The 27,999-nt window shown below is 44.0% G+C and overlaps 1 protein-coding gene across 1 annotated transcript in view; it reads right to left on the reverse strand.

The window, feature by feature from the left end:
- Positions 1 to 7,862: 7,862 nt before the first annotated feature.
- The window catches only part of LOC130111805 (CD151 antigen-like), a 32,265-nt gene continuing 12,128 nt past the window's right edge, over positions 7,863 to 27,999 (reverse strand). The window contains exons 4-9 of the mRNA XM_056279093.1: positions 22,596 to 22,787; positions 14,582 to 14,656; positions 11,271 to 11,375; positions 9,753 to 9,911; positions 9,477 to 9,563; positions 7,863 to 9,353 (exon numbers count right to left, since the gene is read on the reverse strand). Coding sequence (XP_056135068.1) covers positions 9,294 to 9,353; positions 9,477 to 9,563; positions 9,753 to 9,911; positions 11,271 to 11,375; positions 14,582 to 14,656; positions 22,596 to 22,787 — 678 coding nt within the window. The 3' untranslated portion in view covers positions 7,863 to 9,293. The remainder of the gene's footprint in view (positions 9,354 to 9,476; positions 9,564 to 9,752; positions 9,912 to 11,270; positions 11,376 to 14,581; positions 14,657 to 22,595; positions 22,788 to 27,999) is intronic.

The following is a 27,999-nucleotide window of genomic DNA, read 5'->3' on the forward strand; positions in this document are numbered from 1 at the left end:
GGAAAAATCCCCCCCCTAAAAAAAATGTTTCTTCTTATTTTCTCCCACATTGTATGATATAATATAAAAGCTTTGTCCTACTATCTCAGATGGCTCTGCCTTTTAATGAGGAGAGGCATGTAGCTAAGCGTGGCTCTTTGGTTCAAATGAGGCTGGAATACCAGTCAGGTGCAAGAACATGCTTTATAAATTGATGTGCTGCCACACATGTACGGTGCACCAAAAATGCAATGTAATCTTCACATAATTTGCATACAAACTCATTTACATTAATAACGGTGGCAAAGCTTTCGGTTAAACCATTACCACATGTGGATATAACACATTTTCAGTGATAAGGAAGAGTCTGATTTCTGCAAGATTAAAAAAAAGACACCCAGGACAGAATTAAGAATGATGACCTTTAGAAATGATACTCTTTGAGGCAATCTGCCACCTCCATAATCCTCAAATGAGCAAAGTCAGGATGCAACTGTGAATAAGAAAAACTCAGCTATAGCACCCACACACACCCACACACACACACACACACACACACACACACGCACACACACGCACCGCACATACATGTCCTCTTCCACTCTCTCAGTTATATAACCTTAATGCAAGAGACAGCTTGACTAAGACGTGCCCATGCCCGTCTTGTGATTGCCGTTTAATTCAGCATGCTGAGGAATTCATTCATTCATTACCATGTTCAGCTGATGATGACCTGTGTGTCAGGAAAATGAGGAAATGAATCATGTGGAAAGGAGGGACTGGCCTGGGGGGAGACTAGCGTGCATGTGCGTGTGTGTGTGGGGGGTCTGTCTCCTCTTTATCCCGGCTTCATTATTATTTGTAGATGTATATTTGAATGCATTTGGATTATTATTAATTTTTTACCTTTATTAGAGGAAGACTGTGAAAGGCAGACAGGAAAAGAGAGAGAGAGAGTGAGAAAGAAGTATGACAAGCAACAAAGGTCACAGGCTGGGATCGAACCGGCGACGGCATGTGGTATGCCCCGTAACGATTCTGCTGTGGTGGCGCCCGAGTGTATTTGGATGAATGTATTCTTGAGTGCATCAGGTAGCACAGGTAGGTAATTATTGTGATGCTCTTTACACACACACACACACACACACACACACACACACACACACACACACACAAGCCCCTCCCTGCAGTGGCGAGCAACAGGCGCTTGGAGGTTCCTGTGTGGCAGATGCGCACAGTGAGAAGCAGGGCTCCCAGAGGCCTTTGCTGCGGCGGGCATGCGGGCGCCACTGACAGCCGGGCACCGAGTCGACGGTGACAAATAGTAGTGGACTTGTTCCGCCCCAGCAACTCGTCCCCCCTGCCCCCACTCCACTCCCTCCCCCACTCCAACCCCCCGCAACCGACCTCTTCCATCTTCTGCTCCAATGATACAAACACAGAGATGGGAGGTCTGGCCTATCAACGGCTCCTGGGCTGCAAAACAAATACCGTTAAAATAAGAAGCACTGGAAATATACACGAAGCACAGTCCGAGCCCGCTCTGCCTATATGTGGGAGTGCAGTTCTGGGGTTATGGTTTCAGGCAGGCTGAGCTACAACGAAGGTGAAACACGTGAAGCAATACAGAGGGGGGGGGACTGTCTTTCAAATACAGCAAATACAAATACAGCAAGCTACTATCAGCTCGGTGTATGAAGAACTGCAGATTTGGTAATCCATTGCATGTAATAGCGTGCATACATGTGATACATGTGATGCGCATGCACATGCATCACATGTATGCATGCACGCTATTGCGAGCCAACCCCATAAGGATCAGAACCAGAACTCCCTAATCTCAGTGCTCCACAAGAAATAGAGAGGAAACTGCAAGGGAGACAAAAGAAAACAGGAAAGAAGTACACGTTCCGATGATGAAGCATGCATAAAATATTAATTCATTATTTTGACAATGTTGTGGGGTTTTCAAGTCGGACACCCTGTGGGGATTTGTATCCCCTTGTGCGGTCACAGACGAAGACTGCGAAAATAAAAAGCTTTGCACTGTACGCCACTACTGCCTGTTTACTCAGCTAGACCACAAAATAATCAAATGCAAGCGAGGGGGATGGAGGAAGATGGTATCGGGGTGCTGTAGTATATGAACGGTATCATCTTGAAGGCTATTCTTTATCCATCCATCCATCCATTATCCAAACTGCTTATCCTGCTCCCGGGGTCGCGGGGATCCTGGAGCCTATCCCAGCAGTCATTGAGCGGCAGGCGGGGAGACACCCTGGACAGGCCGCCAGGCCATCACACACACACACACACACACACACACACACACACACACACACACACACATTCACACCTAGAGACAATTTAGTATGGCCGGTATCTGGTATTGAAGTGTTCTGGTTTATATTTCACTAGGCATGGCAGATCGATGACAGTATTCCTCCGGTCATGCATTGGGTTTGCCTTCCTCATGAACAGCATTTCTGGTGGCACCAAGACCTCAAAGGTAAATTAACAATCTGCTATATAAAAAATGCAATTATAATGTGTCAAGCTATATCTAAAGGCCCACACACCAGTGCAAAACCCAATTTTCAGCCATCTGGGTGATTTGGTGGCAGTTTGGGTGTTTGTGCACTATTTTGAAAGAGTTTCCAAAACCCAACTTTTTAACCAGTCTGAAATCTCTGCTGAAAAAAAGCAGATTGGCGTCTTTGAAATGGGTGAAATTTGTGCAAATGTGTTCAAAAATGTGTTCAAAAATGCAAGGAGCTCAGACACGGCTGATGTCTGCTGTTGGCTGATGCCTGCGTGTCAAGCTACTGTACCCCAAGAGCTGGTGGGCACGACATTTCCAAAGAGGGAATTCTGCAGCAAGTGTGTGTATCTTTGATGGTAAAAACATTTGATGAATCCTTCTGAGCCAGATCCCTTGCAGAGGAATTGCATTTTGTCAACACCACACAAGGATTTGCCAAGTGTGTGAAATTGACGCACGATGTCAGTTTCTCCAATCTGCTCTAATGATGATAATGAGTTACAACTGGTATGCCGCCAACTCTTGAGCCAAGCATTATCCTGGAGCCATCATTATCTACAGCTCTGTACATAACACGCGGTGAAATGGCCCACTAGCCTATAAGTTTCATATTTACTATCGTCTACTCTCATTTTGGTTGCCATTTTTGCACCCCACCACCAAGCTGTGCATTAAGTTGATATTCACCCTCAAAGAAAGGACTGTTGATCCAAATCCATTTTAATCAATATCATCATCATTATCATCATCGGCGGTCACACGGGGTCGAGTATGACCATCCTCCCTCTGGGTCCTTTTGGGTCTTCAGGTGGGCGTAGAGGCCGATCCTGGAGCCGCATAATGGGAGGGTGCCTGCACGTGACAGCTTTTTATGTGGAGAGGCTTGGCTGATGCGCCTGCAGCCACCACATGGTCCATAGCAGGGGGTGGCTAGAGTCCAATGGCATGGAGAACCAAGATGATTGGGGACCACCCACTGTTGCAGCCTTCACTGCCTTTGCAACCTGGAGACATCTTCCACCAATTCCACCATTGAGATCTTTGTTGGATCGCACTTAATCTCGAACCTCCCCCTTGACCAGTCCGCCATGGGTGACCCTACCAGGAGCCCAGCTCCCGATGACATAGCTATTGGGATCATTGGTAAACGCAAGCTTCTCCACCACGGCAAGGTGGAGATCCAGGAGAAGATCAATGTACAACTTCTATACAGCAGTGGCGCCCAATGATGTACCCCGAAGGGCTGTGTAATACAGGTTTTCATTGCAAATCAAAGCTAACCAGCCGATTTAATTCAGTAGCACACCTTCATCCAAACAGGACAGGAGTACTCAGTGAACGCTGGTGTGGTGCTGGTTTGGACTGATGGAGGGTCATACCAGATACCATCGCTACAGTACATGCAAGATGTCCTGTGTTTACCACTTATAAGTGTTCCCCTCGAGTGTTTGACTCGCCGTCAACTTGTAAATCAAGTCGCAGGGATACGAATATTTTTGTACATGAGAAGTTACAAAAAGTCTTATCTTTATAAAAACAAGTGTTCTCGAGTTGAACAACACTTTTGCTTCAGTGATTTATTGTGATACTGAAGGGAGAAAAAAAAACTATTCCAAAGGAACAAATTATGGGAAAAAAAATCCAAGTCGAGTCCTCTCTGAAGGCGTTGCACATGAATACAGACCCACAGACATACATACAGTCACACATGAGAAATACATTACAACTTTATCCCATAGGTCTGGGTATTACAAGCGTTAGAGGCTCCATCTGCACCAACTTCTTTACTTGCGGCATGGCTCAGGAGGTAGAGCGGGTTGTCTAGTAATCAGGTCGCTGGTCTGATCCTCGGCTCCTGCAGAGAGCATGTCAAAGTGTCCTTGAGCGAGACACTGAACCCCTAACTGCTCCTGATGAGCAGGTTGGTGCCTTGCATGGCAGCCTCCACCATCAGTGTATGAATGTGTGTGTGAATGTGAGGCGTACACTGTAAAGCGCTTTGGATGGTCGGTAGACTAGAAAAGTGCTATATAAATGCAGTCCATTTACCATTTACTCCCCCCTCTAATTAAAGCTGCCCATCTCTAAGTTTGGCCACAATGACAAATGCAACACTGTCTCCAACCCCGAGGAGCCACACCCGCAAACATCCACACACCCTTGAGGAAGATGGAAAGCCAGCTGGTCAGACCACCTTCTAACCTCCTCAGCATTAAAAACCTCCTCTGCCCGGGATGTGACCCAGACAAGGTGGAGGGGAGAGCCAGATGTCATGATGGAGCAGTGCTTCACGGGGGCGAGCGAAGCTGAATGAGTGCGAGTGCCGGGGTGGAAGATATGTGATAACCTGAATTTGCGAGCACGAGGATAAGAACCAGCGCCGCTCCCGTCAGCATTTAATCCTGATCAAAAATGCATCCCTGGAGCAGCTTTCCACGGCTGCATCGGTGACATCTTCGGAAAGCTGAGACGGGGGAAGTACTGTAGGCAGCTCGGTGAGGGAGTTTCATTTCATAGCATTCATAAAAGTCTTTGGGGGGGTTGAAAGCTGCCAGTGCCTCAGAGCCTCTGACTTAGCTGAGCCAATCACTGTCAAACTGGTGAAAATGGAAATGACTTACATAATCAGCACCAACCCCCCCACAAAAAAAGACAAAAAATTTGAAGTCAGCATTTAAAAGCATTCGTGATGAAGGGGTAAAAATAGCCAAACATAATCAGTCGTGTGCAGCGAGTCAATTTGCAGTTTGATAAAGCGAGAAAAAGTAAATTCATGCACCTTTCTGACAATAATGACGTAGTAATGAGACCGAACATCACGTTCATCATGTGACTGAGGTATCACTTCCTCGTCAGACTTTGCATGTGTTTATTCCTTCATGCACATTGTGGATTTCAGCACGAGAAAATATGAAATGTCCACTCTCTGAATTAAAGGTATGGCTTCGTAACTATCAGTACAGACCTGTAATGGCTTCCCTGGCTTTAACACCGCATAATGAAAACCCACTGCCAGCATGGAGATCTACTTAAGTGTTGCAGGGGAATGTTATTTTACTTTGGCTTGATTTTTCAATTAATTTCAATTTTAGCCTGCAAATCTTGACAGCCCAAACAAAAGCCTTTCTTGATGCTGTCGAGACAGGTTGGCCAAGGCTGTTGCTGCCATCTAGGGACTGGAGCGTCCACTTTGTGCACACAAACACAAAAAGCACACAGTCAAGGTCTTGTATGAAAATGAAAAGGCTTGAGTCCTACGGGCACTACAGTGTACTGACGGCAGTAAGGATGATGTGCAAAGAGCCTGTGGATAAACACGAAAGCGGACCACGTTTGTCACCCTTGTATTCACCTGGGTCAACAGAGGAACAGCTCGCTGAAAGCCATAATCACAGCTGTGCAGGTTGTGCACATAGTAGGTCTGGCCTTGTCGCTGAAGTGTTTTCATTCTTACACACCCACCCACACACACACACACCCACATACTCTATTACCAGTTGTTCCCTCTTGACAAGACAATCGTATGCAACTGCAGATTCACACAGTCTCTCTCCCCCTCTCGCACGTGTACCCTTGGATTCCTTTGCCTTTGGGTCACCCTGGTAGTAAATGCCTACATGATCCAGCTGTCATCAGCCACAGACAAACTATCAGAGCAGCCTTTCTACTCGTGTGTTGCAAAGCCACCGCAGGAATCAAATCACCTCTGGGAAAGGTGAAGGGTTTGTGGGGGCCCCAATTCAAAATAGCATACGATCCCTTGCAACTTATTGGGCCTGCAGGAAGAGACTGACTATCGGGCGTTGAGTGGACACGTGCTCACGGAGTTATATTAGCATTTGGGAAATATCATGCACGAGCATTGTTAGCAAGCCGCCTATAGGCAATGTGTCACAGCGGGCCAAGCTCCACACTGGTGCTTTGCTGAACAAGCAGAGGAATACGCAGTGTGTTTTTTTTTACCCACAGTACTTCACTCTCTGACAAACCAACCAGTGGTTTAAATGATTGTTTTTGTTGTTGTCAGCCATTTACACTCAAAATTTGGATAACAACTTAAGGCAATGATAGCTTGTGTCGAGAGACAGAGAGACAGGCCAGACGTCTGTCTGGGAAAAGCACCCCGTTAAACTCACCATGCATTGCAGTATCTTCACTGCGATGGAATTGTTCAGTGCTGTATTTCCAGTCCCAAAAAATAAAAAAACAGGTGACTCAGCTTTTACAGCATGCGTGCCACTGAAGGCACATTAAAGTGATGACATTATAAACTGACCTGTAATTTTACTTTGCCATCTGCAAAGTAATGCATTGCATAAAGAAGAAAAAAACAAAACTATGCCATTGCTCTCCTCACTAACCAAGCAACAGCTGTGCTTGGGTTATCTGGCATGTTTGCATAATTTCGGTTTGATGCCTTGCTTTTCCTAAAAAACGTGACAAGACAATGCGTCCTTAGGCAACAGAATGGCAAGCAGGATAAGTTAAATGGCCAATTAAAATTATCTTTTGCAGCACTTTTCAGAATTTTTCCACAAACGCATCGATTTTCTCTTCGGCGGTGTGAGAAGCGGCACACTTGATTGGATTTCTGCCACCCTCACGTGGAAAAATCAATGAGGGCAGACCGGCGGACACGGCGTGAGCTCGTCATCACAGGGCTCAGAGGATGGTGTGAAATCTTTCTCTTTCCAGTTGTTGTCATCAGTCTGTGCCTGCTTAAGACAAAGCGCATGGTGTCACAACCGTGAAAGCCTGGCAGGTGCTGCCCCCCTGTGTTTACCCGGAGCAATTGCTGGGAAATACAACCGTGAATACAGATAGGACATTAAAGCATAGTCATCCTCTAAATTATGAAGGCTGGAACAAGCCAGCCTTGGTGTTTTATGAATATGAGAATAATTCAGATAACAGGCTATACAGCGGTCATGGTAAAAGCAGTAGTCTGACATAGCCGCAAAAACTATCGTAGGGAATATGGGCGGCATCCTGAACCTGCATCACCAAAGCGGAATAACATTAGGGAATTGATTTTGAGTTAATATGCTAATGCACTAGTAAGCTGGTGCCAACTGTGTAAGGGCCACAGGTTGCATGTCTTGGTTTGTTTTTCCCTGTGTAACGACGTGACTTAATGTTAAAACGAAGGACTTTTCTTGTCAATCATTGTGCAGCACCGAGGCTTTGGTGGGGTAATGCAATGCACAGAATTATTTTGTAGTTTTTTCAAATCAATATTCATCCTCCCACAGCCTGCCCGAGTGTCAAACACAGCAAAGACAACAGCGTATTTGTTAAGTTGCAAACCCTGCAATGGAGAACATACAGCGAAACAAAAGAATCTCGTGTCGAGTTGTGTTTATTCAAACTAAAACATCTGGTGAATTATCACAAAGATGCAGAAATACAGAAGGATTTTTTGGATTCAGTGATATCTTTTTGAGGCACACGTTGGAATAGCTCATACCAGCAGTAAGTGACAATCATTCTCCCGTAAAAGTCTGTTAAATAAAACAATATTTACGGTTTATACGAAAAGTAAACAAAATCTTGATTAAATAGACATCAGAAGACGTAACAGGATAGCAGAGCATTTGATACAGTAGGACCTTAAGCAAAGTTACTGTTATGAACTTTGGCATCAGTGGATCGATCCCTCATATAAAAAGATAACATTAAGAAATAAAAAGAGGCACCTTCGTATGAACAATATTATTGTTGGCATTGCGTTATCGTATCATGACTGTAGTCGTACATAACAAGGAAAACGTTACAACATCAACTCTAATTCCTTGTGGCTACCGTGACCTTAGGCCGACTGAGCATTATTCTGACGTTTGCAAGCATGAATCCTCGTGCCAAGGTGGGTAAGTAGTGAAACTGATACACACTGGCAATAAAGAGGCTGTCTGCAATGCATTACACAGTAGTCAACCTCTGGCACTGTGCCCTGGAGCAAAGCACTGAGGCACTTTTTTTTTGCGGCAGCTGATACTTCGGTATGTTGCTCTCAACATGTTGTGTTTACATAATGAAGCAGCAATGATTGGAAAAAAGGCTGACATTACTCACTGATATTGCAATTACCACAAATTAGGAAATGAATTAGAAAAAAAAATAGTTCATAGGGAAGCACCTCAATCACTACCGGAAAAACATAATTTACAAAACCCCAAAAATGTAGTTCAAAGATTTAAAAACCACTAAAAAAAACAAATAATTAAAATGCACGGTTGGGTACTTGAAATGGAAATTAAGTGTTGTTGTGGTTATGACGGAGCCCAGAGGTGGTCTCTAGTTTGTAAAATTATGCTGGTAAATAATCTGTTAGTGCACAGCACAGTACAGTTTCAGTCCACAGACCTGTGTACAACTCTCTGGTCTCTTTGGCCCACAGCCATTTACATTAAGAAATCAGTTGGAATGAAGAACACTACAATTTTTTTAGCCCCATATGGGCTGTCCCACTCAAATATCCAGAGCCAAGTGTGAGAGTGGCCCATCACAGCTTCTCTCAGACTACACTGATCTTGAAGATCTGGTTGGGACAGCAACTTGGGTGCCATATTTACTTCAAAAACATCTTGTAGTTTATTTCCAACCTCTGCTTGCCAAAATAAGATCTTCAAAGGTTGCACTTAATCTACAGCTAGTTTTCTCTCCTCTATCTGAACAGCAGAGAAATAAATCTAAGGCTACTTGAGCATGGGATGTGGTGGGGAAGACAAGTTACCTCTCTCTTCCACAGAAAAATAAAAACATTCTTCTTTCCTTAGTAAGGCTCTGCCTTCAGGCTTCGATAGAGGCAGCAGGTAAACACCATCCCTATGACCTGAGGTTGGGGTAGGAGAGTATGAAACATAGAAATCACATAGCCTGCTATGGCAGCATAGTTTACATTTCAGTTTTTTGCAAATGTATTGTCAAATTCAGCCAAAAGGCCTTCTGCACTTACCTGTACACAGGCAATCCCAATGCCCACCGCTCCAATAATCTTCAGGTGGTCCAAGATGAAGTTCTCCAACTTAGTGATGCAGCCACCCTTAAGGCGGGGGGGGGGGATACATTAGAGAGGTTGTGTTAATTGTTAATTACTCCTCATCTGTAGCTGGAACAATACTGAATGCTTCATTGAAAGAATGCATGTTTTTTCACTTGGATCTGGCCGCTACCTCTGAAGATGCAACCGTTTCCATCCCAAACCCTTCCCCTGTGACTGCATGTCGCTCACCTCCACCTTGTAGATGTTGGAGGGGTGGTCCCTGTGGCCGCAGCCCTCAGTGAGGGTCTTACAGCAGCTGTCAGGCACCATCCTGCCGTTTGCCTCACTGGAGCGGATCCAGGTGCTCTCAGCCCAGTCGGATGAATTGTTGCTCCCGCAGCATTTGAACTAATAGGAGAGAGAGGAGGAAGGTACATTTTTAACAATGGGAGGGAATCACTCATTTTAAATGGACCAAGAAGGGTTGATAACAGCAACTGATCACATTACATCACTACTAATTCAAAACCATTTTAAAAGGGGACATATGGAATATTTTAGCTCTCCTACATCATAATCTGAGGAGTAAATATCAGCAGGGTTTCCATAGCAGTCGTGATTAAAAGAAAGTACACGGCTCATTTAAGCTTCTTACACAGCCTTTTCAAGGCGGGAACATCACGCCATTAATCCGCCTCGCTGTTCTGTGTAAAAGGTACGAACACGGAATTGGGGGGGGGGGGTCATTGTTGCTCCGGCGTTAAGCAGGCAGTGGAGGCAGTCACAGAACCGAATCAACGTCTGTGTAAAAAGGAGGGCCGGCAGGACAGGAAAGCTGACGCTGTTGTGTTACCCATCCACGCTGCCTCTGCTTGCAGAACGCCGGCATGCTATTTAAAAAATCACACACTGGGGCACGATTATGCCGCCTTTGTTTGGTTCAGCATAAAAAAACAAAGCCGGTGTAAAAACGGGTCTTCATTACTGCACTATTGTGAGATCTCTGTGTACAATCGCTGATTGTCTCACCATTTTCTACATTCAAAAACACAGGAGCCAAGCCAAAGAAATGGTTTGTTGTTGTCTGACAACCCGTCCTGGAAAGACTTGGCTCACACTCACAGTCCTCAGCAAACTATGCAGCAATTGCAGCACAGATATCTACTGAAGGCGTGTGAAAATAACAGATGGCTAACGTGCTGGGTATCCGCCACTTTTCCATTGGAAGTTACTTACCTTGTCCTATTTTGATTTGTAGTTGTTCAGGAAGAAATTACACAGGGCCTCAAAGAAGTATGTGATTAAGAGCTATCGAATACTCACAAGCAAAATGTCCCATCCAGTGTGCAGCTGATATCATGAGAAAGGGACAACTATTCCACAGTAAAGCTTCAACTGCACTTCCATGAAATCCATGCTGCCGTGGTGAATATAGCAAGCTACTATTCCATAGTCTTCATTTCACATACATTGCTCAAATTTGCTCTTCCTGTTTTACTAAACATGATCAGGCTGACATGTTCTCACGTTGTGACGATGCATTTTGAGACTCTGTGAATATAATTATTCATATTTTCTCACTGTTAACTGATTAACATGTTTACTGTGTGCCATTTTGGTTGCATTAACTCTGATGTCCCTTTTTGCCTTCATTCTATCTATATCCCGTCTTCCCTTGAGTGTTTCCCATTATTTGCTGCCGTGATGATCCAATTTCTGGTTGGGGAATAACTGCATTTTCATCTCATCACTTTGCATCTATCTCACCTCCTGCTGCAACTTGTCCACAGCCCTGGTGATGTGGTCCTGGTCTTTCTGTTGGTACTTCTTAACCAAGGTCTCCCTCAAGGTCTGCTTGAGCTCTTCATTCAGCTGTTCCATAACCACCACACATGCACGATTGTGCACACATGTATAAATACACACAGACATGCACATGCACGCAGACACGCAGACACACACACACACACACACACACACACAGTAGGGAAAGGGGAAATAGCACAGACAATCAAGAAAGAGGTATCACATTTTTGTTAAGCTGAAAGATGATTTAAAGAGCCAATAAGAGATGGATGAAGGCAACAAGAATCAAATCATCAACAAGCAAAGAGATGGATCTTACAGCTACATAGTAGCAGCAGACTACCTACTAATAGCAAAGGTCATCATCACCACAGTTCCATGTAATAAATTATTAGCTGCCATTTTTGGTTTGACGGCCGCTGAGCTTAAGTTCAGAACACAGCATCTGAGACTGAAGCCGATATGGATCCGCTGACGTCCGACTGGTATTTCATCGACTGGTGATCCAAACCCAGCGGCGAGCAATAAGGGAGATTGCTGGGTGAGGGTAAAACGAAGTCAGGCTATTTTGTTCTCTGGACCAGAGGCAGAACAGTCACTGGGGGAACTAGGGGGTCTGGGGGGGGGTGTTTCTATGGCAACAAGCCAGCTGGGGAAATCACAGAAAATATCAAAGCATGAAGTAGAGATCAAGGAAATGAGTGCTGCAGAGATGGAGGGAGACAGGGAGGGATGAGAGTTTAAAAAGAGAAAGACAGGAGGAGGAGGGGAAAGGGTCTAAGAGAAATAAGGGAGGGATGAAGGAAGTATGGGATTTAACCTGTTGACAGTGTGCAGGGACATACTGTGCTGATGAGATGACTACAGATATGCGGTGTGGGGCGATAACTCAGCCGTTGAAACGGCTAACAAACGTACAAGATGGCAGGTGGGGTGAGCGAGCGCCGCCATTATGACTATACTTAGCGATGCTTGCATTAATCATACCCGAGCAGTTCCCCGTTCATGTTATTCATGCCATTTGAACACAAAAGAAAGCTGAAGCGTGGTGAGTTTTGACGCAGCAGGCAGAGAGCAAGCCAAGACAGATGAGGGAAAGTAAGATGCTAATGTACCGTCATCACAACTCATTACCACGGCATTAAGAGGAAGAAGCAAAAGGGAAAATGAATGAGCGGTAACAACAGGAAGAGATGAACAGAGGGAGGGGAGCTGCTTTGAAGATGAAAGAGGGACTCTTTTTGTAGAAGCCCAACTCGGCACCAAAAGACGAGTGAGAAAGAGAGGGAGTGTGTGAGGTAGAGTGAAAGAGACAGGGGGTCGTAGTGCTCGATGGCTATTCACGTTCACAATAGTTGTGTATTATGAATGAGGCAGTTATTACGGCAGTGCACCTTTAGATAGGGAGGAATATTTTGTTGCGGGGCTATAAGCCACCAGGCACTGGAGACAAGGGTGGAGGAGAGTAACACCAGTGTTGGTGTGACATCATGTTGGGTGTTTCATTCCTATCTGTGCTAATATGTATTTACACATGAAGCTGGAAGGCACTTTGGATTAAGCATCCACCGAATTGCATTGTTGCGTTAATACTGTATAACATCTTCTACAACTGAATAAAAACGTCTCCTTTGAAATGGTTTCCATGCACTTTCCTCTTTTGCTTGCGCTTGGGATGCATTCAGCCTTAAACTGCACCACTAAAGACGTCACACATATAGAAACTTGTTAAAAATTACACTTGAAGGGGGCGCCCCCGGTGGCTCACCTGGTAGAGCGTGTACAACAAAGGCTGAGTGCTTACCGTAGCGGCCTGGGTTCGAATCTGGCCCGGGCCCTTTGCTGCATGTCATCTCCCCTACCTTTCCTGTCTCTCTCTCCCTCTCTCTCTCTACTATCACTATCCAATAAAGGTGGAAAAATGCCAAAAAATAATAACAAAAATACACCTGAAAATATTGCTAACATTTTAATGAGGTACACGAATAAAGCAGTGGTATACTGTCACATAAAATCAGGCGTTTTAGTGTTGCAACAGAATTAATAGGATTTTTTTTTTAAAAAGTGCTCAGGCCTTAAACATCTGCCCTTGTTATGTACTTAACTTGAGATTTGTTTTCAACTCCATTTTGCCCTTGGAAATGTACTGCAAGTGACGCAGTTACCCTGAAATTATCTTTTTAGTAGCCTGTCTCATATTTCTTTCTCTCGATGTAATTTTTCATGGTGGCTTTTTCCTGGCCGAATTTATAAGACTGCATTTGCATTAACCGTAGGAGAAGTAAGATAGTTGCTCCGGGTCATTTGGTATAAAAGTGTAGTTATTCATGCTACTTTGATGGGGTTTAAGCAGGTGATGGTTGTTGAATGGCTTTGCTCCAGCCAAGCGCAATTACATTTTCAGGAGACTAGCTATGATCTGACAGGGCCTATATTCTCACGTCAAACTTTTTGATTTTTCAGCCTGCTGTAATTCATTCCTCTTTATTATCCATGTTTACATCAACAGTTAGTAATTTTTTTTCTGGGAAAATCTGACAAGTCTCCAAAAAATCTTGTCTAATCTTAAAAAAAAAAGTTCATTCATTGTCAAAGTTAATTTGGAAATCTATCTAAAATTACTATCTTGAGAAAAACCCAAAATCTAAAAACCATGTTCATATTAACTGTTTTTTTGAAACCATTCGATTTTGACAGGAAGCAGCAATTGCTGGGCAATGAACGGTGCCATCACAGCACCTCTGTATTTTCTAACAGGTGAAATAACAGGACATTAACTATTAAGGTACTTATCTCAACTTAACATTAGATGACATGAACAAAACATCCACCCATACAATATCATATCCACCGCGTTAATATCGCATGTCTGATGATACCGATTCAGCTGTCTACATCTGAAACTCCCATTCTCACACTGAGAAAAACATCTGGAATCGTATCCAAATCCTAGCAAACGTTTGTGACGTCTCAAAAGGTGGATGGAAATCAGATAATAAGGAATATTTCTTTAAATGTGAGTGGATGACCTTTGGATTCTGACAATATGCTAATATCAATCATAAGTCAATGCATTTTTCCCCATTTTTAATACCCAAATTAGAGCTTCTATCCGACCCATTTGACAAATTTTTTTAGCCGTCAGACATTCAAAGTGTGTTTCCTGGACCTCTGAGGCACAGCTGTGGAACTGTCTGCTAAAAAGCATTTTCCTCCCATGGAAATCATCTTAGTGGTGAGGGGGGGAAAAAAGTGGGAAAAAATGCCATTACCTGTTGGTAGTAGATGTAAGCCAGGACACCAGCCAGGATTTCCAAAAGGAAAATACACAGCAGCAAGACAAAGTACTGGGGAACAGAGATGAAGAGAGGAGAGAACAGATCATTAGAATCGAATCACATCAAAAAGCGGAGAGACGGACGACTTCACATGCTATTGTGGATGAACTCTAGTCTGGAACTCGTATTTACTTAAAGGATGGGTTCACCACCTCCCCACAGACCTAAAGAAAACATTGTCGATATCATTTAGAGTCGTACAGACATCATCACCAATAACTTCGGTACTAAGAAATTCCAATTTGGTGAATCTTTTCGTTGCAACAGTCTATGGGGGGCAGTCATTAAAACCTTCAAATGATGATGTGTAGTATATATATCTCCATCCATCCTTTATCTAAACTGCTTATCCTGCTCTCAGGGTCACGGGGATGCTGGAGCCTATCCCAGCAGTCATTGGGCGGCAGGCGGGGACACACCCTGGACAGGCCATTACAGGAGACACACACACACACAGACACACACACACACACACAGGGACAGTTTAGTACAGCCAATTCACCTGACCTACATGTCTTTGGACTGTGGGAGGAAACCGGAGCACCCGGAGGAAACCCATGCAAACACAGGGAGAACATGCAAACTCCACACAGAGGACGACTCGAGACAACCCCCAAGGTTGGACTACTCCGAGGCTCGAACCCAGGACCTTCTTGCTGTGAGGCGACCACACTAACCACTGTGCCGTCCCAAAAAGGAGACGTATACGCCTCCCATGTTTTTTAATGGGGATTTGAAAAAATAGAAAAGAAAAGAAAAAGCAGAAAAAGCATCAAGTTAAAATGACAATTATGTACTTGAACAAATACATTACCCTTGTTAAATCTGGGAAGCAGTGTCTGGAAGAGGTGACTATAACTATCACTACCGGCCCGCCTGCTCTAGTCTGGAAGCTTACAGATGGTTGGGACGTTTCAATTGTAAAATGTCGTTCCAAATCAAACTGATTTTTTTCTCCTATTAAAAACATATTCTGCATCAACATAAAATAAATGAAAATGTGTGTAACTGTACCACAAGCTTCCTGTATTCGCAAAGGAGACACATCATGGTATTAGCAGGCTTGAACGACTGTCCCAGTGGACTGTGTTGAAAACCTCCAAGAAGATTCTGCAAAGTGGTTCCTATATAGTGAGGTGATGGGTGCAGTTTTTCTGTCTGCAGCATTTCAGATGATCCCAGACCAAGTTGTAATGGGGAGTAATGGTTCTGATGGCTTCAAAAACACCCATCCTATCTTGTCAAACAGACATACTGCACATCAACTTCACAACAGAGCTACAAAAATAAAACTGTAAAAGCAATTACGTAATCAAGTCAGCAAGGTTGAAGGGAATATGAAATAAGTCAAAAAGGGACAGAAACATGTATCAGATGGGGGAGCAACGAGTACAAATAAATAAATAAATAAAGCAATTTATTAAGAAAACATTTAAAAGCCACCCTGAAATTTAAAAAAAAGAAGAAGAAAAGAAAAATGTTTTATCTGTGTCTGGGTAGCGTAGTGGTCTAGTCCAGTGTTTCTCAACCGGGGGTCCGCGGACCCCTAGTGGTCCGTGGTGCAATTGCAAGGGGTCCGTGAAAATAAAATATCTTTAAAAAAAAGATCTTATGACATTTATAGAAATAGGATTATTTTACTCAAATGTGACTGAGACCTTCATCTACCTAAACTATAAAGGGTAACAGGACTTTTTTCTCTAATTACATCTGTTTCACAAGTGTAATTTATTGTATTTTAATAAGAGATCTCGCTCCTGTTTGCATTGTTAAAAGTTACTGCATAAAAATTCTGTTGTTACATATATCTCAAAGTTACTGAATACATATTCTGTTTTGTTACGTATATCTGAAAGTTACTGCATAAGAATTCTGTTTTGTTAACTATATCTAAGTTACAACTGAAAGCTCTTATTTTTGCCCCAAAGAGTGAATAAATGCTATAATGCAATTTAAAATGCAGTTTCTACTGTTTCTATCAAATTGCAACCCTCCCCCAAGATCAGGTGGAGGGGTTCTCAGGGTAGATCAAAAAATACGCAGGGGGTCCAGGACCCCAAAAAGGTTGAGAACCACTGGTCTAGTCCATTGCCTACTAACACGGGGATCACCGGTTTGAATCCCTGTGTTACCTCCAGCTTGGTCGCGTGTCCCTATAGACAAAATTGGCTGTGTCTGTGGGTGGGAAGCCGGATGTGGGTATGGGTCCTGGTCACTGCACTAGCGCCTCCTCTGGTAAGTTGGGGTGCCTGTTCGGGGGGGGGGGGATAACACGATCCTCCCACACGCTACGTCCCCCTGGCCAAACTCCTCACTGTCAGGTGAAAAGAAGCGGCTGGCAACTCCACACGTATCGGAGGAGGCATGTGGTAGTCTGCAGCCCTCCCCGGATCAGCAAGGGGGTGGAGCAGCGAACAGGACGGCTTGGAAGAGTGGGGTAATTGGCCAAGTACAACTGGGGAGAAGGGGGGGGGGATCCACAAAAAAAAATGATCGGATGACACCGATCTGAGCTCCACTTTTGTTTTTTAGTTGGGCAGCCAGTAACAAGAATTTGGACCAAAAACAAGATAAAACAAAGCAAAAAACTATCCTGCCCTCCTATGGTAGTCACAATGACTAGCAACTGTAACGCGTCTCACAGAGTTAATGAGCTAAAACCTACAGGTATCCAATGCACGGGGCACACTGCACACACCACCTCTTTAAGGTCAGCTGTCTGCAGTTTTATCAGCAGTATCTGCCTGATGAAGCTGACACATCACAGTTAGAGGGCACAGGGGGGTACAGGTCCGCTTTTCACACCAAGCTCCTTCAGAATTACGGACAGGATTAGATGTTATCAGAGGAAAACCTTGAATCAGATTCCTCTGGCCCCCGTTGCTATCAGGGGGAGAAAATCAGCCAGGCTGAGTGGACTTGGTGTTGATTTGTTAGCCGGAGCTGATTGGATCTTTACGTGGTTCTGGGGTTGAATACTGAGCGGGCTGTTTACATGGGGTTTGATGCAGTGTCAGGAGTTTGATGGAGGAGACGGATAACAGAAAGACATCTATAAACGCACACAAGTCTGGACAAACAAAATATAGTTAAGACGTAAGCACTGGCATACAAGCATCGAATCACACATCTCTCTCTCTCTCTCTCTCTCTCTCTCTCTCTCTCTCTCTCTCTCTCTCTCTCTCTCTCTCTCTCTCTCTCTCTCTCTCTCTCTCTCTCTCTCTCTCTCTCTCTCTCTCTCTGTCTGTCTGCCTGCCTGCCTGCCTGCCTGCCTGCCTGCCTGCCTGCCTGCCTGCCTGCCTGCCTGCCTGCCTGCCTGCCTGCCTGCCTGCCTGCCTGCCTGCCTGCCTGCCTGCCTGCCTGCCTGTCCTGAGTGACAGTGATCTGACGTGAGAAAGAACTTATGTGTAGGTTGAAAGCCGGGCTAGCAGAGTGTTTTTTTAAGGCCGGTTTCTATGACACCCCCCCCCCCTTGATACTTGCAGTCTCCCTCACTCAATCTCTTTACATCTCTCACTCTCTGACTTAGTCTCTTACTCCCTCTATCTCCATGTCTCTCACACTCGCTCCGTCTCTAACTCTCAATCACTCAATCTGTTGCTCCCACTCTGGATGTCTCTCTCACATTCTTTTACATTCTGCCCATCTGTCTCTCCCCTTCACTGCCCCCCCCCCACACACACACACAACCCCATTATATTCTGCCTCCTGAGCAATCGCTTGCCAGTCTCCTCCTACCTGACAATTTCATTTCTTCAATGTGATTCATCGCCCTAATCTCAACTCTTCAGGATGCACTTTCCATTCTAAAACACACACACACACACACACACACACACGCGGTTGTATGGAGATCTCAATCTCAACAGGAATACTAAAATACAAACCTATATGTCTGAATAAATATTTTCTTTAAGTAAAAACGGCAGCATTTTCTGATAACCATTGAAAATGTTGTTAGTACAACAACACAAAGACTCCGTTTACACAGAGTTTGGGAACAGCTACTTGGAAAGTGTAGTATTACATGTAACCAGTTACTTCACACTGCAAAGCTGCCCTCAAAAGGTTGCAGTGTAGGCTGCAAAAGATGATTTTAACCACATTTGCAATGTCAGAATACAAAATCAAATACCCCTTTTTTTAGGATGTTGACAAGAATTGTTTTTTTTATTTTATTTTATAAAGTTAAACAACTGTAGCAATTAAGTCTGGATGCAAATGCAAAAAAAAAAAAGTGACTCTCAGTTCATCACAGTAAAGCTGTCCACCAGAAGCTACAGCGTGTTGAACTAAACCCGCATCCGATACCCTTCTTTGTTTGCTTTGCAGGAACACTGGGGATGCAGTTTCTAACACATCAATACAAATAAATAAAAGGGAGAGAAGTGCTGTCTGAGGAACAGCCTCTGCTCCACCTAAAATCAGATGCAGGAAACCCAGATTGGGAAGAGTTCAAGTACATTTTTTCCGGCACATCTTCACAGCGGAAAGAAAGAGGAGAAGGTCAAAACGTGGTGGAATCAAGACAATAAAGGGCTGAGTAATGAAAAATAAGTACCTTACAAAACACAGATGAAAACACGCAATTCCCTCCATTCCTTCACAGCCAAAAATAATTGGTAGTTGCAACGGTTCACTGTGTGGCAATAGAATAATTTTTTAACAACAAATATTTTCAACGACAAAAAAAAAAGCGAAACTAACAAAATGTGAACTATATTCAACTTCCACCAACGTATGACAGAATGTATAAGTCTGCTGAATACACTCAAAGGAGCACACAGAAACATCTGCATGGGCACACATGCAGACACATGGCTCACTTCACTTACGCAGCCCTCCAATCTCTCATAACCGGCATTAACTTTGCTGTCAAAACACAGAGCTCATGACACAACAACCCATTTGCAACTTCATGCCCTGCTCTTGTGCCGCCCTGACACCCCAGGGTCTTTGTTGCAAGAAACTCTGTCATGCAGTTAAATGCGGTTAAAGGAATGTCCCATGCTGACGAGGGGAAGTCATAACGAAGTCATGAAAGGCTCATCAGGTTGCAGAACAATTACACGACGCGCTTCGCTCCATGACACAAATGAACTATGAAACCGCGATCCTTTAATCTTTGCTTCCGTGTGCAGCCTTGGCTGAGAGGAATGGGGAGTGACAGAGAGAGAAAGAGAGAGAGAGAGAGAGAGAGAGAGAGAGAGAGAGAGAGAGAGAGAGAGAGAGAGAGAGAGAGAGAGAGAGAGAGAGAGAGAGAGAGAGAGAGAGAGAGAGAGAGAAAAGTGTCGGGGAGGGAGACAAACAGAGAGACACTGAAAAGCAAAGACGGACTGGGGGAATACGAATACAGACGAGTCAGGAGAGGGAGGGAGAAAGAGAGACAGAGAGAGGAAAAAAAGAGGATGAAATGGCACCTATTCCGTTGCCTACCAACACAGGGGTTGGGGGTTCGAATCCCCGTGTTACCCCCGGCTTGGTCAGGCGTCTCTACAGACACAAGTGGCCTTGTCTGCGGGTGGGAAGTCGGATGTGGGTATTTGTCCTGGTCGCTGCACTAGCGCCTCCTCTGGTCAGTCGGGGCGCCCCCCGGATCGGCAGAGTGGGGTGGAGCAGCGACCGGGACGGCTCAAAACGAGCGGGGTAATTGGCCAGATATAACTGGGGAGAAAAAGGGAGAAAGTTGGAATAAAAAAAAAAAAAGAGGATGAAAGACTGCAAAACAATAACTACAAGTAGTGGTGAGAAAGATCGAAAAAGCACAGGGCCAGAGCGATAGACGGGAAGAAAAAAGGACAGACAGAGGGAGACTTTGGCTAAATTGTGACCAACGGCAACACATGAGGTCAGTTTCTCCACAGGTGAGTCAGGCCTCCACTTTCCATTTGGCCCTGAAGTTCCAACGAAAACAACTTCCTCTGGCCGTCCCGCCACTTCTCCCCTCCAGTACACTGGAGCTATGTGTTGGTGCTCACACATCACACCTCTCCTACAGTGAGTCAATTTCTCTTTTCCTCTTTCCCTTTGTTTGTCTTTCTCACCTTATTCATACCATCACAGGTGCAAGAAAAGGGCTGAAGAGACGTTTCATAGAAAAACCCACTGCAGTCGTGAACCCTTGCAGCTCAGTTCAGCTACACCAGGTTTACAAAACTCACATTTAACTAATGATGACTTGAATCCCCCCCCCCCTTTTTTTTCTCCCCAACTGTATCTGGCCAATTACATACCCACATCCGGCTTCCCATCCGCAGACACGGCCAACTGTGTCTGTAGGGACGCCCGACCAAGCCGGAGGTAACACAGGGATTCGAACTGGCGAGCTCTGTGTTGGTAGGCAACAGAATAGACCGCCATGCCGCCTGAACACCCAATGACTTGAAAAGTAGGTGTTGTTTCTTTTGGTAGGAGGTTGTTTTTTATTTCCTAACTTTTTTTTTTAATAAGACAAATCTGTATGGCCATATGCTGGCTTCAGCAGAGGTCAACCTTGTGTATTTTATGCTAAAGGACAGTGTCTAATGGCTACCCCCCCCCCCCCCGCTCAGCACTACATTTTCCAACAAATGCTAAACACTCATTAAAAATTGAACCGCATGCGTGCACGCCTGCTCCTGTATGCCTGCGTGCACATCCACACAAACACACATGCCTCCCATATATAAATATTCCTTGTTTAGCAATCTCAACAACAGCTCTCCCTTGCAGCAAGCTCTTTTCATCAACATGATTCATTGCCCTAATCTAAACTCTTCGGGACGCACTGCATCCAAAGTACACAAACATGGCAAGTTATGTCAAGATCTCAAAACACGGAGAGTTGGGTAGAGATCTCAATCTAACAGAAGCCTTCATCTAAATAACCTGGGAACAAGCTGCAAAATTAATAATGGGCCTTTTTCTGGACAGATATGACAATAAATCACATTTCGGGAAGTTTGATGACTGATTCAGCTCTGTTAAAAGAATTTGTGTGTCACAAGAACTTGACAACTCTTGCAGTACAACAGCATGTAAGTGACACTGACCTTGAAGAAAGGCACGGGCACTTGAATGGAAAAGGAATTTGGGTTTACTGTTACTGTCTTTATATGATGCAAGGTTCACCTGTAGACAACTGTATGCTAGCTCCCCTGAAAAAAAATAAATGGTAGGCACTGTGGACATTATGACCTCCGCCCTTTCCCAAAACAAAACACATCTAGCTCCACTACATCCACTTTGGACTTGGTCTACAATTTACAATTTCATTTAGCAGATGCCTTTATCCAAAGCAAAGTATATCTGTCTCGGGTGAAAAATGGAGCAATGCCGGAGATGACACATATATGGGCAAAATTGATGAAATACAGTCTGTGCAACAAGCTGAAATGGCGTGCTTGAGCGAATTTCTTATTTCTAGATGCATGGATGAGGGCCAGTAATGCATATTTATATATGTTTGTGTTCGTGTGTGTGTGTGTTCAGGCTCTAACAACGCCCTGCAGTTGTGGTTGTCAGCACAGCCATCTGCTGTGTCTGTATATAAATATGTGTAGAGAAAACACTAAATCAGTCGTGGGCAACAACGGTTACACAATATTTATGTTAAATTGAGAGGTCAAGCTGTTTAACAATTTTTTTATGTTATTTCAACACATGCTCATAGTATGTTAGTGTTTTTTGAACCACTACTTTGGAGGAGCTGTAATTATGTCCCATGTAGCAACAAGCACTGTTGGACATACAGCAAAAAAAATGCTTACCACATCAGTTGAGGGCTTAGTTTTGTTAAATGATTAGTTTACATTTGCCTCTAGTGCTGTTTAGTTTACAGTACACAAAGCAAATGTTTAATATTCAGAGCAATTTTTGTCTTAATAAGTTGGGCAAGTGCTATATCAAGTGCATTTGTGTGTGTTAATCCCCTGTTAGATTGGTCATATTGACTGAAATGGTGTCTTACCACTCGCAGCAGCCTCCTCTGCTCCTTGAAGGTGGCACAGCAGCCCAGCACGCCTGTTACCATGACAATAGCTCCAGCCAGGACCAGGATGTAGGCGGAGGCAGCGTAGGTCTTTGAGGACAGGAGGCTGATGTAGTCGCTCTTTTCAACCAAGGTCCAAACACCCACAGCCATCACTACGCCCCCTGCCAGCTAGGAGAACACATGACAGTTACAGATAACATCTGTTAGTTGATCATCCTGACACGACAGAACCGATAATATTGTCCCTCAAACAGCCAACATGGCCTCTCTGGGACCTGAAGGAGACTGGAACAATGGTTAGCGGTGACAAAAAAAGGTTTTGCTCATCACTCATTACCCTGGACTACATCGAAGCGACAGTGAAGGAGCCAGAAACCATTAGGTATCAATGGAGGAAAGTGACCTGGTAGTCACATGCATCCCCACCTTAGAGGTCATTGTCTGAAATAAGTGAGTCTTGCATCAATATAAGCTGTGGGATGATTGTGAATGAGATGATTTAAAGGGTGCTGGTTAGTGATGCTAAGTCATTTTTATTCATATTTTGAGGGGCTTAAAAAAGATGAAACTATCTATTCATTCGCAGTTAATAAGCGACAAGGCTAAGCTTCCGAGAAATGTTTTTGATTATAAGGTATGAAGTTGGATGCATTCACTGAGCCCAAAATTAGTTAGGATGCACTAACCACCATCATATCCCCATGATAACTTGAGCAAAGTTTGAATTTAATTTACGATCAATGGCCTTATCTGATGCCTTGCTGCTACAGTGCATTTCATCTTCTTCGATATTATCTACTGCTTTAAGACTGAGGAATGATGAAATAGATACACCATCGCAATGATTGAGTCAGTACTGCAACAAAAACTTGTCTCCATGCCAAACCAATCCTTTTAACAGCCCACTTAATTGACATTTAATGTACAGGGGAAAACTTGGGAAAAGACAGCCAGGCAGTGTGAAAATGAGAGGTTTGAACTTGTGCAGCCAAAGACAAGTTGGCATTAAAGCTGCTGTAGCTAACTTTGGAGAATTGTGCATCCCCCCTCCTCCACAAAAAAAAAAATTCCCCCTCCTCTTCTCTGCCTCCTCCTTCCCTCATGCAACCCCTCCCTCCAAACTAGGTAAGTGCACTTGCATGAGTTTGCCCAAAGTATCTTGGCAAAATTCTTATTGTCGTTGGTCATCTATCTATGCATGTACAATGTTTTTTCACAGAACATTTCTTAAAACAATATTCTTGTGAAGCACTGTTTTACTTAGAGGTTAAGTATTTATAAAGCTCGCTACTTCCAAAGTACCGGCAGAACCTTGTGTGGTGACATCTGTCCTAAATCTGTACTGATGCTGTGAAGACAGTAAAATGGATCCCATTGTTAACCTTTTTTTTTTTTCAGCAAATCTCTTAGAGAGCCAAAAAAAAAGTGCTTTTTGTGAACCCACATTGTTCACAAAAACCACTTTCTTTTTTTGCTGGTCTGCTGCGTCCGGTGGGCCCAAGGACCCCGGCCCTGCTCGGAGCTGTGCCCGAAGAGGAAACATTGAGGGTGGTCCGACAGGACGTGGAAGCGGGGCAGGCTAAGCTAATGGCTAGCCCACGCAGACCAGCAGTTCCAACAGTTCCAACAGTCATCCTGGCTGGTGTTCGTTCTCTATGACAGTGTATTTTTTTTTTTTTTTGTGGATATGTTGGATATATGTGTCTTTGTAGTTTTGTAGTTTTTTGTTTTAGTTTGGATATATGTGTTCTTGTAGGTTTTGGATATGTGTTTTTGTCTTTGTGTTGCACTGCTGTGGGAAATGATATTTCATTTCATTTCATGTACGGAAGCACATGAGATGAAATGACAAATAAATGTTCCTGATTCCAGATGATACCTGATTTTTTGACCAGCAGTGATTGGATGGGGATGTGTGTGTGTACACAGTGTGATTGGCATCGAGTTAGGGACACTCCTTAGCGGTGATTGGTTGTTTCATTGGGACTGAATGGATTTTTGCGATCAGAATACAGCCCAGAAGCAGCCAGAGAGACCGGCCTGTTTCACAGTACAGTTACTTGATGGATTCCTGTCGGTATGTCATGGGAATTTCACCAAACATGACAAAATGGTTTTAAAGGAAAGTTACCTTCTGCAGCTTGAAAACAAAAATAGCAAAGTGGTATACATTCATTACCATTCAATACCAAAATATTCATAATCACACACACACACAACCACACACCCCTCATTCTTGATCTGATCATGTTTCGTTGATGTTTGTTGTTCAGTTAGTCAGTAATAGTAATTATTTGTTTCTAGAAAGTGGCCCTCCTTGCAAGTCAGGTTAGCTGTAGTGCACAGCATGTTGCATTCTGGGTAATGAAGTCTTATATGACATGAAAAGGCATAACCTAAATGTATTTTCTAGTTAAAACAGTGTTATCAAAATGAAGAACATGAATCGAACATACACATAAAACAGTGTTGTAATGTGTAAATGAAATTACCATTGTACTGTGAATACTGAAATCCAATAATATATGTGTATATTAAAGCAAGTTGTGACTTAACATGATGAATACTTAAAGCCTTAAAGTACAAATATTAACCAAGGTAGCTGAGATCTTTCATAATTAACACAAACGCAAGTAGTATAAAAATTAAAAGTGTGATTATAGTGTTTCAGTATCAGATAGGCTTGTCCTGACGGGGGCCCTTGGCGTAGGATATTAGAGCAGCATCTGTAGTGTTAACTGAAAACCCTCAAAACCTGTATAATGTTACTACAAAATCTACTACTACTTTCGGCTGCTTCGGATCATCAGTTTCCATTTTCCCTACAAAATGAAAGTGCATATTGTTACTCCAGCACTAATATTAGATGTCTAAGTTCAATTAATTCATCGGTGCAACAACTTCACTAACATGTTCGCTAATCAACAACAGCGCAAGACATGCAGTCACTTTTGTCACTTGCTATTATCACATTATAAGCCAATTATGGTTTCACAGGACGAGAGGTGTTGCTAAACTTTGACAGTTATCATGTGACACACTATGTGGCAAGATTGCAAAAAAGTCCAGTAATAATGATAACAAATGGCATTATGGCGGGCGTCCGGGTAGCGTAGTGGTGTATTCTGTTGTATACCAACATGGGGATCGCCGGTTCGAATCCCCACGTTACCTCCGGCTTGGTCGGGTGTCCCTACAGACACAATTGGCCGTGTCTGCAGGTGGGAAGCCAGATGTGGGTATGTGTCCTGGTCGCTGCACTAGCACCTCCTCTGGTCGGTCGGGGCGCCTGTTTGGGGGGAGGGGTGAACTGAGGGGAATAGCGTGATCCTCCCATGTGCTACGTCCCCCTGGCGAAACTCCTCACTGTCAGGTGAAAAGAAGCGGCTGGCGACTCCACATGTAACGGAGGAGGCATGTGGTAGTCTGCAGCCCTCCCCGGATCGGCAGAGAGGGTGGAGCAGTGACTGGGACAGCTCGGAAGAGCAGGGTAGCCAGCTAGATACAGTTGACCTTTCGCAAAGTACTGCTCCAGAACGGTGCTTGTCCAATCCTACCTTAGCAACGGTCCGTCAAGCTTTCAAACACACAACAAAATGCTGAAACGGTGTGCCTATGGGATCTGCAAATCGGATACTAGATATCTGAAAAGTTTGGAGGGGGTGTCATTTTCTTTCCCTTCCCAAAACCCAGAATGCAAGAAGCGCAATGTCGGCAATAGATTTTGCAGTATAGCAGACCCCATGGCCAGCTTAATCCATCCAAAATCAACAAAAATATCTGTCTGCTCCAAGCTAAGCTTGCTACTAGCTATTATTGATAGCTAATACAGCTAACGTATTATTACTGTTACTTTTACCCACACAATGCGCTGATTTCTTCCTTCATGTTTTGGTGTTTTCCGGCTACTTCCTGGATAGTTCTGAAATGCTTGACGGGCATAGCAACAGTAACTAAGGGGGGCAGGACTTTGCGAAAGGTCAGTTGGGGAGAAAAAAAAGGGGGGGGGGAATTCCACCAAAAAAAGGGGCATTATGGGGCAGCATCGGTGTATAAGTGGTACCACTGTGACAAGTTTAGTCAGAGCCAGATTTACACATCGACTGAGTTTTCATATTATTGCCGGGAATGCTCTGTAGGACAAAACAGAATCTGTACTTGTACAAATGTACAAATTAATCTCTTCAAGAACACATGAAATGTAGATGACTGAATGACATTTTATTTTTTTTTTTATAAATTTATTTCTGATTTTTCCCTTTTTTCTCCCAATTTAGTGGCCAATTGATCCCTATTTTAATTCAAACACCCACCCTCGTATTGCATGCGTTCGCCAACTGCATCTCTCCGGCCGGCAGTCTCGAAGGAAAGCGCCTCCCCACTTTCGTGACAAGGCGAATCCAGGCCGAACCACTGTTTTTCCGGCACACACAGAGACGCATTCACATGACGAACACAAGCCGACTCCGCCCCCCTCCCGAAGACAGCGTTGCCAATGATTGCTGCTTCATCGAGTCCGGCCATAGTCGGATCTGACGAGACCGGGGCGCGAACCCCAGTCCCCAGTGGGCAACTGCATCGACTCCAAGCCGATGCTTAGACCGCTACGCCACCGCGGACGTCCTGAATGACATTTTAAACCCCCTTATACAGGAAACACTAAAGCCATGACACAGAAGTTGTGTCTCTTTCAGCTTGTGGACTGCATGTGCAACCTTGACCTCTGAACTCTCTCAGCTTTGACTGTGATTTATGTGAGATGGACTTAGATGTATGGCCACAAGAAACAGTCATACTGTATGCAACTTGGTGTGTCATATGGAGAAAAATCATTAATAAAAAACACAAGCATGATCAGCAGATGCAAACACACACGAGAAAATGCAGCCATACACATATGCAATATTAAGTGACAAACAAGAGAGACTGAGTGCACAAATACAAAGGTCAAAGATGCATGCATGGATGGAGTCACATTTGGCTAATTTTACACCTTATAATAACTATATAAACCAAGTTATATGGGTTTCTCTGAGTTTTCACAATATTTTTCTCTTAACTTTGAAAAAAGCATGTTGAGTGGATTTTCAGAGAGCTCATTAGAGAAAAATGTCAAATGATTGCAAAAACTGGCAGCCGGGTGGCCTTCAACCAAATAAAAACCATCGAGCGGCATGGCTCACGAGGTAGATCGGGCCATCTAGTAATCGGACGGTTGCTGGTTTGATCCTTGTCTCCTCCAGAGAGCATGTCAAAATGTCCTTGAGCAAGACACTGAACCCCCATCTGCGCCTGATGAGCAGGTTGGCACCTTGCATGGCAGCCTGTGCCGTCAGTGTATGAATGTGTGTGTGTGAATGTGATGCATACAATGTAAAAT

This window comes from Lampris incognitus, chromosome 4, assembly GCF_029633865.1.
Source record: "Lampris incognitus isolate fLamInc1 chromosome 4, fLamInc1.hap2, whole genome shotgun sequence".
Lineage (NCBI taxonomy): Eukaryota > Metazoa > Chordata > Actinopteri > Lampriformes > Lampridae > Lampris > Lampris incognitus.